General features: G+C 42.1%; 1 protein-coding gene across 2 annotated transcripts in view; it reads right to left on the bottom strand.

Moving 5' to 3' along the window:
- Window positions 1-4,499, bottom strand: part of LOC121539305 (transmembrane protein 260) — a 30,814-nt gene extending 26,315 nt beyond the window's left edge. The window contains exons 1-2 of one of the 2 annotated variants that reach the window (XM_041847691.2): window positions 4,286-4,499; window positions 3,804-3,911 (exon numbers count right to left, since the gene is read on the bottom strand). In XM_041847691.2, coding sequence (XP_041703625.2) covers window positions 3,804-3,909 — 106 coding nt within the window. In that variant the 5' untranslated portion in view covers window positions 3,910-3,911; window positions 4,286-4,499. The remainder of the gene's footprint in view (window positions 1-3,803; window positions 3,912-4,285) is intronic. The other variant, XM_041847692.2, reaches the window with a different exon arrangement.
- Between the last annotated feature and the right edge of the window lie 7,526 nt (window positions 4,500-12,025).

Genomic DNA, 12,025 nt, shown 5'->3' with positions numbered 1-12,025 from the left:
TCACACTACATATTCCATATTGTACACTTTGACACACCAACATAAAATTCTAACTAATATAGGGCCAGAACATCAGTGGCAAAGGCGCAGAGATGCAGCAGTGCTGCGGTCCCATTACTAAAATGGAAAAATATATGAGTCGACAGGGTAGCAGCATGGGCGCCAAGAGTCTTTGTTATAACAGAGCACAGGCACCCACACCAGCCTTCCCATAATCACTGTCATTTCCACACACCACATTCCTAGACAACAGCGTTCCCGTAGGGTGTGCTCATGCCTCTTTGGGGCGCATCACACCTAAAGAGATTAGAACATGGAGACGGAGACCTGGAGAATTGAGAAAGGGTGTTCAGCTGGCACTATCGGAGCAGGCATCCTGCACCGTCCCTAAACGGTGTGGAGAAGGGGCTGGACGTTTTTTTAAAGGCCCAGGCCGCTCGGCAGCAGCACAACCAGCAGGGCTACTCAGGGTTTTTGTCCTGTACTCTCCCCTAGTCCCCCATATCTGGCCCAGGCTTTTCAAATGGTTCCATCTTGCAAAATGCAGTTTCAATGTATTTCCCCTTTGCAGAATGTAAGCCAGAACTACACAAACCTACTGAGCAAAGCATTCATGCACCTAAGTCCACTTTCACTGTAGCTGAACCTACACTATATACACTACCGTTCAAAAGTTTGGGGTCAGTTAGAAATGTCCTTGTTTTCATTGAAAACATACATGAAATTAGTTTGAATAGGAAATATAGCAAAATGCATAGGAAATGTAGTCATTGACAAGGTTAGAAATAATGATTTTTAATTTAAATAATAATTGTGATATATAATTTGTGATCCGAACACCTCAAACTTCGATTCGTCTGTCCATAACACTTTTTTCCAATCTTCCTCTGTCCATTGTCTGCGTTATTTTGCCCATCTTAATCTTTTCTTTTTATTGGCCAGTCTGAGATATGGCTTTTTCTTTGCAACTCTGCCTAGAAGGTCAGCATCCCAGAGTCGCCTCTTCACTGTTGACGTTGAGACTGGTGTTTTGCGGGTACTATTTAATGAAGCTGCCAGTTGAGGTCCTGTGAGGCATCTGTTTCTCAAAGTAGACACTAATGTATTTGTCCTCTTGCTCAGTTGTGCACTGGGGCCTCCCACTCCTCTTTCTATTCTGGTTAGAGCCAGTTTGCGCTGTTCTGTGAAGGGAGTAGTACAGTGAGGGAAAAAAGTATTTGATCCCCTGCTGATTTTGACCGTTTGCCCACTGACAAAGAAATGATCAGTCTATAATTTTAAATGGTAGGTTTATTTGAACAGTGAGAGACAGAATAACAACAAAAAAATCCAGAAAAACGCATGTCAAAAATGTTATAAATTGATTTGCATTTTAATGAGGGAAATAAGTATTTGACCCCTCTGCAAAACATGACTTAGTACTTGGTGGCAAAACCCTTGTTGGCAATTACAGAGGTCAGACGTTTCTTGTAGTTGGCCACCAGGTTTGCACACATCTCAGGAGGGATTTTGTCCCACTCCTCTTTGCAGATCTTCTCCAAGTCATTAAGGTTTCGAGGCTGACGATTGGCAACTTGAACCTTCAGCTCCCTCCATAGATTTTCTATGGGATTTTCTATGGGCTAGGCCACTCCAGGACCTTAATGTGCTTCTTCTTGAGCCACTCCTTTGTTGCCTTGGCCGTGTGTTTTAGGTCATTGTCATGCTGGAATACCCATCAACGACCCATTTTCAATGCCCTGGCTGAGGGAAGGAGGTTCTCACCCAAGATTTGACGGTACATGGCCCCGTCCATCGTCCCTTTGATGCGGTGAAGTTGTCCTGTAGAGCTTAGCAGAAAAACACCCCCAAAGCATAATGTTTCCACCTCCATGTTTGACGGTGGGGATGGTGTTCTTGGGGTCATAGGCAGCATTCCTCCTCCTCCAAACACGGCGAGTTGAGTTGATGCCAAAGAGCTAAATTTTGGTCTCATCTGACCACAACACTTTCACCCAGTTCTCCTCTGAATCATTCAGATGTTCATTGGCAAACTTCAGACGGGCATGTATATGTGCTTTCTTGAGCAGGGGGACCTTGCGGGCGTTGCAGGATTTCAGTCCTTCACGGCGTAGTGTGTTACCAATTGTTTTCTTGTGACTATGGTCCCAGCTGCCTTGAGATCATTGACAAGATCCTCCCGTGTAGTTCTGGGCTGATTCCTCACCGTTCTCATGATCATTGCAACTCCACGAGGTGAGATCTTGCATGGAGCCCCAGGCCGAGGGAGATTGACAGTTATTTTGTGTTTCTTCCATTTGCCAATAATCGCACCAACTGTTGTCACCTTCTCACCAAGCTGCTTGGTGATGGTCTTGTAGCCCATTCCAGCCTTGTGTAGGTCTACAATCTTGTCCCTGACATCCTTGGAGAGCTCTTTGGTCTTGGCCATGGTGGAGAGTTTGGAATCTGATTGATTGATTGCTTCTGTGGACAGGTGTCTTTTATACAGGTAACAAGCTGAGATTAGGAGCACTCCCTTTAAGAGTGTGCTCCTAATCTCAGCTCGTTACCTGTATAAAAGACACCAGGGAGCCAAAAATCTTTCTGATTGAGAGGGGGTCAAATACTTATTTCCCTCATTAATGTGGTCCCGTGTAGCTCAGTTGGTAGAGCATGGCGCTTGCAACGCCAGGGTTGTGGGTTCGATTCCCACGGGGGGCAAGTATGAAAAAATGTATGCACTCACTAAATTGTTAGTCGCTCTGGATAAGAGCGTCTGCTAAATGACAAAAAAACAAACAAATTTATAACATTTTTGACATGCGTTTTTCTGGATTTTTTTGTGAATGTCACAGTCCCCCATCCATGATCATCTATGAATCAGTAATCCTGACACTGGAGTAATTCCCTGTCTCAGTCAGCAGGCAAGTAGAGACACGTCTACCTGCTGAATACATTACTGAACAACTTTAAAATGCAGCTCCTTGTCGCTTGATTGTCATAATTAGAATGTAAAATGGACTTTATCACTAAATAAATATGCACTGCCAATCTTCACTTTTTGCCAAAATAATCTCCACTGATAGAAGAGACAGAGGAAGCACAAGAGAAACAAAACAATGTTCAGAACACAAATAGCAGAAAAATTGCAGATTTTGTTAAGTAGGCTTATAACATTGCATACAATTTACTGTATGTTTGTGATGGTTAAATAAACAATCTGTAAGAGACTGAATGAGCACAAGATAAACTAAACAAATAGCAGAATATTTGCACATTTTATCAAATAGGCCTATAGAACTGCATAGATTTTTACTGTATGTTTGCACGGACGCTTGAAAACAAACATTCAGCACCATGGACATTACAGTACAAACTAAAACAAAAGACTTGATGGCCAATTCAGCACCACTGCCACTGAACAGAGCTGCATCCAGGCACCTCATATAATGAGAAGATTCAATGCACTGGAATGTCACCACCAGAAAGGTGTGCACTGAATATAATAGGAACGTTTCTGGATGTAACTGAGTAGCAAGCTATATGGGTAAATTGAGAATGTGAATGTAAAGAGTATGGAACTGACATGACCTACTTCTGCATGCACACTGAAAAGGTGTATGCAAAAGTTATTTGCTGAAAAGGTGTATGCAAAAGTTATTTGCTAACACACCATGCTATACTGTGATTCACTTGTATCCTAAACAAGGGCAATACAGTACCTGTATGATTAGTCAGATCACGGGTAGATGATACGTCACCACCTGTCACTCATCATAAACCATGCACGGTTGGCTGCCTGACAAGACCATAAGCTTTACCTGAATCTCCACCGGGTACAGCCTTCTGCGTGCAGGGCAGGTAAAGCGCCGCGACACAGGCGACAGTGGCACCAGTCAGCACCCAGCTTCTTTGCTCCACCACCATGGCTAGTTAGCAACAAAAAAAAACACGAATTGTTAGCTAGCTAGTATCCACAATTAGCCGGAAAGCTACGCTAACTAGCTAGCACTGAAACAATGAGTAGCTAGCTAGAGCTAGGTTTCAATGCTAACACCCCGACGTCTATTTACAAATATCAATTTTTTTGTCAAAGTAGCTATTCTAATCTTTAAAGCACAGCCTAGCTAACGTAGCCTAGCAAACTATGGTAGCTAGCTAGCTAGCCTATTCATTGAAAGTTATGTCAAAGATACTGGTAACTACTCCAGACCCATGCCATGCGCATTATATTTCTCCACTACAAAGGCGCGCCATTAACATTGTCTTGTGCATATTAAGTATTTTTGATTAAATGTCTTACTGTAAGAAACAAATCAATAGCTAGCTTCCAAAAATACCAGGTTATTCCGCATAAAGTTCAAATGACAATAGTCACACTGCTGATTTCACTTCCTGGTCTGCCCATCAGCATTCAGCAGCATTCTCCAAGGGACAGGGTCACAACCAGAGGGAACTGCAGTTTTGACAGATGGAGATTTTGCGAGAAAAAGTGGGTTAGGGTTAGCCTAGGTCACATCCAACAAGAGGGAATAGAGTGCGTGCGTGATCACTCAAATGTTACCCGAGCCTGCTACCACTCAGTAATCCTGTTAAAATGTCTAAACATTTGCCAAACACACAAACATCCACATCTATTTGAAAATGTAACATTGGCCTGCTCTTTTCAAGATTGATTGACAGGCATCATTATGATATAATCTGATACTTCATCCCGACCTATGGTCAACAAAAGGCTCCATAAAATATAAAGATTCAGCATTGAAGATGTTTGTAACCGAGGTGTTTTAAATTGATTAAGGAAGGATAGAGCAAGATTCAATTGCCCTGTAGCTTGCTCAATATGCTGAGAAAAACCTAAGGGGACCATCACTCCGTCTTTTTTTGTTGTTATATCTTCTAACCTGATTTTGAGCGTGTAATCACATGCTCAATTATGGATTACTCTGTATCAGCCAGAAGAGGAAGCACAATGCATTACAAGGGAGCCAATATACCGGGCCAGCTTAAGAATGTTGACAAACCAGGTCAACATAAACTCAAACATAGCCAGCCGCCTTTTTGGATTTGTAGCCTTTTGAAAGAAGCTATACGCCATGGTCATCCTGTGAGGTGTTAAAGAATTACTGAAGGAAGCTGTATTTGTCTTGGTTCCTAATGGGTGTGTTGATACAGTCAGTCAAGATGAAAAAGGCTCTAGGTTCAATGGAGAGAGGAGAGATTAGCATCCTCAGTAATATATGAATAACACTAACATACAGCAGATGATCATTAGTCAACATTTCCTCAGATCAAATTATATTTTCACTGGTGTAGAATGTAGATGGTGCAGATTCATGTTTCAACAGCTCTACAAATCTGTTCATAAAATGTACTAAAATGATTTTTTTAAAGTGTTTGGTTCGCTTTAGGCCTTAAATCATGACTGGAGAAGGAAGTGTAGACACATAATTACAGTGGGGGAAAAAAGTATTTAGTCAGCCACCAATTGTGCAAGTTCTCCCACTTAAAAAGATGAGAGAGGCCTGTAATTTTCATCATAGGTACACGTCAACCATGACAGACAAATTGAGGATTTTTTTTCTCCAGAAAATCACAGTAGGATTTTTAATGAATTTATTTGCAAATTATGGTGGAAAATAAGTATTTGGTCACCTACAAACAAGCAAGATTTCTGGCTCTCACAGACCTGTAACTTCTTCTTTAAGAGGCTCCTCTGTCCTCCACTCGTTACCTGTATTAATGGCACCTGTTTGAACTTGTTATCAGTATAAAAGACACCTGTCCACAACCTCAAACAGTCACACTCCAAACTCCACTATGGCCAAGACCAAAGAGCTGTCAAAGGACACCAGAAACAAAATTGTAGACCTGCACCAGGCTGGGAAGAATGAATCTGCAATAGGTAAGCAGCTTGGTTTGAAGAACTCAACTGTGGGAGCAATTATTAGGAAATGGAAGACATGCAAGACCACTGATCATCTCCCTCGATCTGGGGCTCCGCGCAAGATCTCACCCCGTGGGGTCAAAATGATCACAAGAACGGTGAGCAAAAATCCCAGAACCACACGGGGGGACCTAGTGAATGACCTGCAGAGAGCTGGGACCAAAGTAACAAAGCCTACCATCAGTAACACACTATGCCGCCAGCGACTCAAATCCTGCAGTGCCAGACGTGTCCCCCTGCTTAAGCCAGTACATGTCCAGGCCCGTCTGAAGTTTGCTAGAGTGCATTTGGATGATCCAGAAGAGGATTGGGAGAATGTCATATGGTCAGATGAAACCAAAATAGAACTTTTTGGTAAAAACTCAACTCGTCGTGTTTGGAGGACAAAGAATGCTGAGTTGCATCCAAAGAACACCATACCTACTGTGAAGCATGGGGGGTGGAAACATCATGCTTTGGGGCTGTTTTTCTGCAAAGGGACCAGGACGACTGATCCGTGTAAAGGAAAGAATGAATGGGGCCATGTATCGTGAGATTTTGAGTGAAAACCTCCTTCCATCAGCAAGGGCATTGAAGATGAAACGTGGCTGGGTCTTTCAGCATGACAATGATCCCAAACACACCGCCCGGGCAACGAAGGAGTGGCTTCGTAAGAAGCATTTCAAGGTCCTGGAGTGGCCTAGCCAGTCTCCAGATCTCAACCCCATAGAAAATATTTTGGAGGGAGTTGAAAGTCCGTGTTGCCCAGCGACAGCCCCAAAACATCACTGCTCTAGAGGAGATCTGCATGGAGGAATGGGCTAAAATACCAGCAACAGTGTGTGAAAACCTTGTGAAGACTTACAGAAAACGTTTGACCTGTGTCATTGCCAACAAAGGGTATATAACAAAGTATTGAGAAACTTTTGTTATTGACCAAATACTTATTTTCCACCATCATTTGCAAATAAATTCATTAAAAATCCTACAATGTGATTATCTGGATTTTTCTTTTCTCATTTTGTCTTTCATAGTTGACGTGTACCTATGATGAAAATTACAGGCCTCTCTCATCTTTTTAAGTGGGAGAACTTGCACAATTGGTGGCTGACTAAATACTTTTTTTCCCCACTGTATGTGGACACAATTATATACTTCTCTTTTCCCTTATGTTTTATAGCTGCATAGATTCCTTCTTATATACACTACTTTTCAAAAGTTTGGGGTCACTTAGAAAAAAAATTGTCCATTCAAATAGCATCAAATTGATCAGAAATACAGTGTAGACATTGTTAATGTTGTAAATGGCTATTGTAGATGGAAACAGCTGGTTTTTAATGGAATATCTACATAGGCATACAGAAGCCCATTATCTGCAACCATCAGTCCTGTGTTCCAATGGCACGTTGTGTTTTCTAATCCAAGTTGATCATTTTAAAAGCCTAATTGGTCATTAGAAAACCCTTTTGCAATTATGTTAGCACAGCTGAAAACTGTTGTGCTGATTAAAGAAGCAATAAAACTGCCCTTCTTGAGTATCTGGAGCATCAGCAATTGTTGATTCGATTACAGGCTCAAAATGGCCAGAAACAAATAACTTTCTTCTGAAAATCGTCAGTCTATTCTTGTTCTGAGAAATGAAGGCTATTCCATGCGAGAAATTGCCAAGAAACTGAAGATCTCGTACAACGCTGTGTACTACTACCTTCACAGAACAGCGCAAACTGGCTCTAACCAGAATAGAAAGAGGAGTGGGAGGCCCCGGTGCACAACTGAGCAAGAGGAGAAATACATTAGAGTGTCTAGTTTGAGAAACAGACGCCTCACAGGTCCTCAATTGGCAGTTTCATTAAATAGTACCCACAAAACACCAGTCTCAACGTCAACAGTGAAGAGGCGACTCTGGGATGCTGACCTTCTAGGCAGAGCTGCAAAGAAAAAGCCATATCTCAGACTGGCCAATAAAAAGAAAAGATTAAGATGGGCAAAAGAACGCAGACACTGGACAGAGGAAGATTGGAAAAAAGTGTTATGGACAGACGAATCGAAGTTTGAGGTGTTTGGATCACAAAGAAGAACATTTGTGAGACGCAGACCAAATGAAAAGATGCTGGAGGAGTGCTTGATGCCATCTGTCAAGCATGGTGGAGGCAATGTGATGGTCTGGGGGTGCTTTGGTGGTGGTAAAGTGGGAGATTTGTACAGGGTAAAAGGGATCTTGAAGGAGGAAGGCTATCACTCCATTTTGCAACCCCATGCCATATCCTGTGGACGGCACTTGATTGGAGCTAATTTCCTCCTACAACAGGACAATGACCCAAAGCACAGCTCCAAACTATGCAATAACTATTTAGGGAAGAAGCAGTCAGCTGGTATTCTGTCTATAATGGAGTGGCCAGCACAGTCACCGGATCTCAACCCTATTGAGCTGTTGTGGGAGCAGCTTGACCGTATGGTACGTAAGAAGAGCCCATCAAGCCAATCCAACTTGTGGGAGGTGCTTCAGGAAGCATGGGGTGAAATCTCTTCAGATTACCTCAACAAATTGACAACTAGAATGCCAAAGGTCTGCAAGGCTGTAATTGCTGCAAATGGAGGATTCTTTGAAGGACACAATTATTATTTCTATTAAAAATCATTATTTCTACATTTCCTATTCATTTTGCTATATTTCCTATTCAAACTCATTTAATGTACTGTATGTTTTCATGGAAAACAAGGAAATGTCTAAGTGACCCCAAACTTTTGAACGGTAGTGTATATCCAGCTACATCTCTTTATATGTTCAAATGTGGGCTAATGTGCAATTAGCCATAGTAATACACCTTTCAATGATACTGAAATTAGGTGTACATGCACCAGTAAATGTCTCACAAGTGTCCGCATTCCCAAGTTGAAGGGTTACCCTAATAAAGAAATTGCCCTATTGAACTGATAATAATCCCACTATATCATAAATGGGTCTGATCCCTCAGTAAATTGAGCCCTTGGCGAGGTGGAATGGTGTCAGCACCTAAAGAACTCAGAGTTGGTTCTCTAATCCTCTCTCCCCAACACCCTTACTGTCTAATCAGTCTTAAACACACACACACACTCACTCACACATCCGGCACATATACACCCAAAACCAGCACTCACCCTTCTTCACTCTCAGTTCAGCCATCTCTTCACTGTGATGTCACTCTTAATCCACGCTTGGTTATCCGCTGGGCTGCAGCGCTGGCAGAGGGATATGAGGAGGGAGAAGGGGGGAAGTTGGAGTGTTCCATTACTCTCACAAATCCCGGCATATAGAAAAGGAGGATTTACGGCAGGCCTTATAGATGCACAGATGCACCATGGTGTATTTAGCATACACACAGATTCAAGTTCTCCCCCAAACAACCGAATAAGAGGGTTGTCAACAGAGGAATCCTCCAAGGGGATCGTTGGACAATACAGAACTGTTACTACTCTGTATTTTCCCTTTTTTGAGCTTGAAACATGTTTAATTAGCTAGTTGAAAATGTCTCTCTTGGCCAGGAAACCCAAATTGGCCCACCAGCCACTTCAACAATTCAGCTTTCTATTTGTCTCATGCTGCATTTATGATCTTTGTAGACAGCCCATACTAGGCTGGTACTGTAGCTACAAACTCAACTGCCTGCACAAAGTACAGAGGCATGTCTGTACAGTATGTGGCAGGCTGGCAGGCCACGTTAGGGACACAGAGAACTCATCCCAGAGCCTGAGGGATTATACAGCATCCACAGCCCCCTCCCTCTCCCTCCCCAATGCTTGCTGAAAATGTAAGACTTTTTTATTGACAGCTTGTCCAAAGATGGGAATTACCCACATGGGTGCATCCCCGGTTCCATATGGCGCCAAGCTATTAGCAAATAATACCAGTCTGTAATGGCTGTGGTATTACGTTCATTATCTTTGCAGTTAGCCTGTGTGTACAGAAAGAAAGTTAATGTGTTAGCAATAGGGATTTGTAAAGTGCAGTGATAGGGAAAGGGTGTCCATCTTAAATGGTAGTGGGGGTTAGGGGTCCTAGATAAAGTAGGCTAGCTTGCGGGTTAATGTCTGACATCTGTCTCTGTACTGTAATTATGTGTGTTTTTGTCTATCGTGTTATAGCACCATTCTCTTGTACAGAATGTCCATTGGGCACATTCTAAGCTGCTCTACAGTCTCAATAGGATGGAATAATCAATGGCCTCTGTAGGTGACGAAGAGTCATATGTTGAAAATGGAAAGAGCACTCTTGATATTATTGCATGTGTACTTAGTCGTGTTGTTTTTCTCTTTTTTTTGTGGCTTTTTTTCTATGCAAAGGTATGCATTCAGGAGAGTCTGATGACACTGGTGTTCTCCCTGCCCTTGTAAAGAGTGAAGACCACCATTAATATCCACAAAGTACGGTATGTCTTAAATTGACAAATATACATACACTCATACAAAGAAGTGGCTACTGAAAGAGATCTATTTGATCTGATTTCCCTCTTACTGTGATTTACTGTGATATATCTGTTTTAATCTTACCTTAAGCATCCTGCAAACCCTGTGTAATCCACTAAAGCCCCTGTGAAATATGCTTCACAGTCATAATAGAATTGTTCATCCTCCCACCAAATAGTTGCACACACAGACTAACTGACACTGTCCACACTGTGTATATCCATAGAGATCAAATGCAAACAAGCAGAAAGTCGGCCTCATACTTTGCTGCTGCTTTTATATAGCACCCTGAACGTAGTGATCATGTACACAACACAAAAGCTGCACAGGGATCTATCACTACACCAGAAAAACGTATCTTATATGGTCCAGAGTCTTTCCTAGTGAGTACTGATAGGTGGTCTAAACACTGCAGGTGGCAAAGCTATTTCAGGCTGAGGATTCTCACTGATGCTGTTGTGATTGAAAAAGCAATTTAGCTACAACTCTCAATCTAACTGTTGACAGGGGAAACAAAATACACACTGGTCCCAACGCACTTGTAAATCAACTGAATAACAAGGATGTTGTAGACTAAAGCTAACATTAGCCGTTTTCCCTTTGCACCATCTGGTTTAGAAAATGTTCCTAAACTAGACCGCTAGATTGAAAGGATAAAACAAATCATAATCAACATTTTGCACAATGGAACACAATGGGGTTGGGAGAACCAGGGACAACAAAGTGAGCCCTTGTTCCAATCGCCCAGAGCAGTACACCTAATGGAGACCAATTAAAATTGGAGGATTCAATTTTGCAAAACAACAGGATCCTGAAGATAAATCTTGTATCTCAGTTTGCAGTGAAGGCCACTCCCTCACTTTGGTTTCTATCATGTTTGTTTTGGCATTTTAGAAAAGCAGCTGGCTACTGACAGAGTTGGTCCAAACTACCGCTCCAACATGGCACTAATCCTTCACAATGCAGTTAGACAGGGAGAGAGGAGTGTGTGAGAGAGAGAGAAAATGGGGGAGAGTGAGAATAAAGGAAATAAGATGGCCTAGGACTGCGGTGTGAAGAATTTAGAAATAACAGGAGGAGGGAGAGAGAGACATCACGTCACAGCATGGTTTCCATGTGGGAGCAATACACCTACTTAAACTGATAAAGATTAAATTAACACACGACTCTGCAATTACTCTGTAATTAAAGTAATTTGTCCCCTTGTTGGGATGAGTAGGCTATACACCACAGCTTCCACAAAATAGTAAATTGGAGAAGGGGGGAGTGACAGAGAAGAGAAAGAAGGGTGAGAGAGTGGTAAATCAGAAGAAGAAAGGTAATCTGCCCACAAACAAATATAGTTGATGACAAACATGCACAGAGTATGCCAAGTAACAGCACAAAGGTCATAGTCGAAGTCAAGGTCTTCTTCACCAGGTTGGGCCTGTTTTGAGTTCCAACAGGCATAGGTCGTAGGGGAGAGTGGGGACAAATGTAACAAGGGACAAATGTGGCATTTAAAAAAACAATCCTAGAGCAATTATGTAATATTTAACATTCAAACTACACCAGGAGTAGGCCTATTTTTTGGGAAGCCGGGTTCCTGCTGTTGTATATATATAAAATAAAATAGAGGTTGGGAGTTCAGGAATTAAAACTTATTTCAAATACCCTCTACCCCTCAATTATTTG

This window comes from Coregonus clupeaformis, chromosome 25 (genome assembly GCF_020615455.1).
Source record: "Coregonus clupeaformis isolate EN_2021a chromosome 25, ASM2061545v1, whole genome shotgun sequence".
NCBI classification, from domain to species: Eukaryota; Metazoa; Chordata; class Actinopteri; order Salmoniformes; family Salmonidae; genus Coregonus; species Coregonus clupeaformis.
This window is presented reverse-complemented; position numbering and strand designations above follow the sequence as displayed.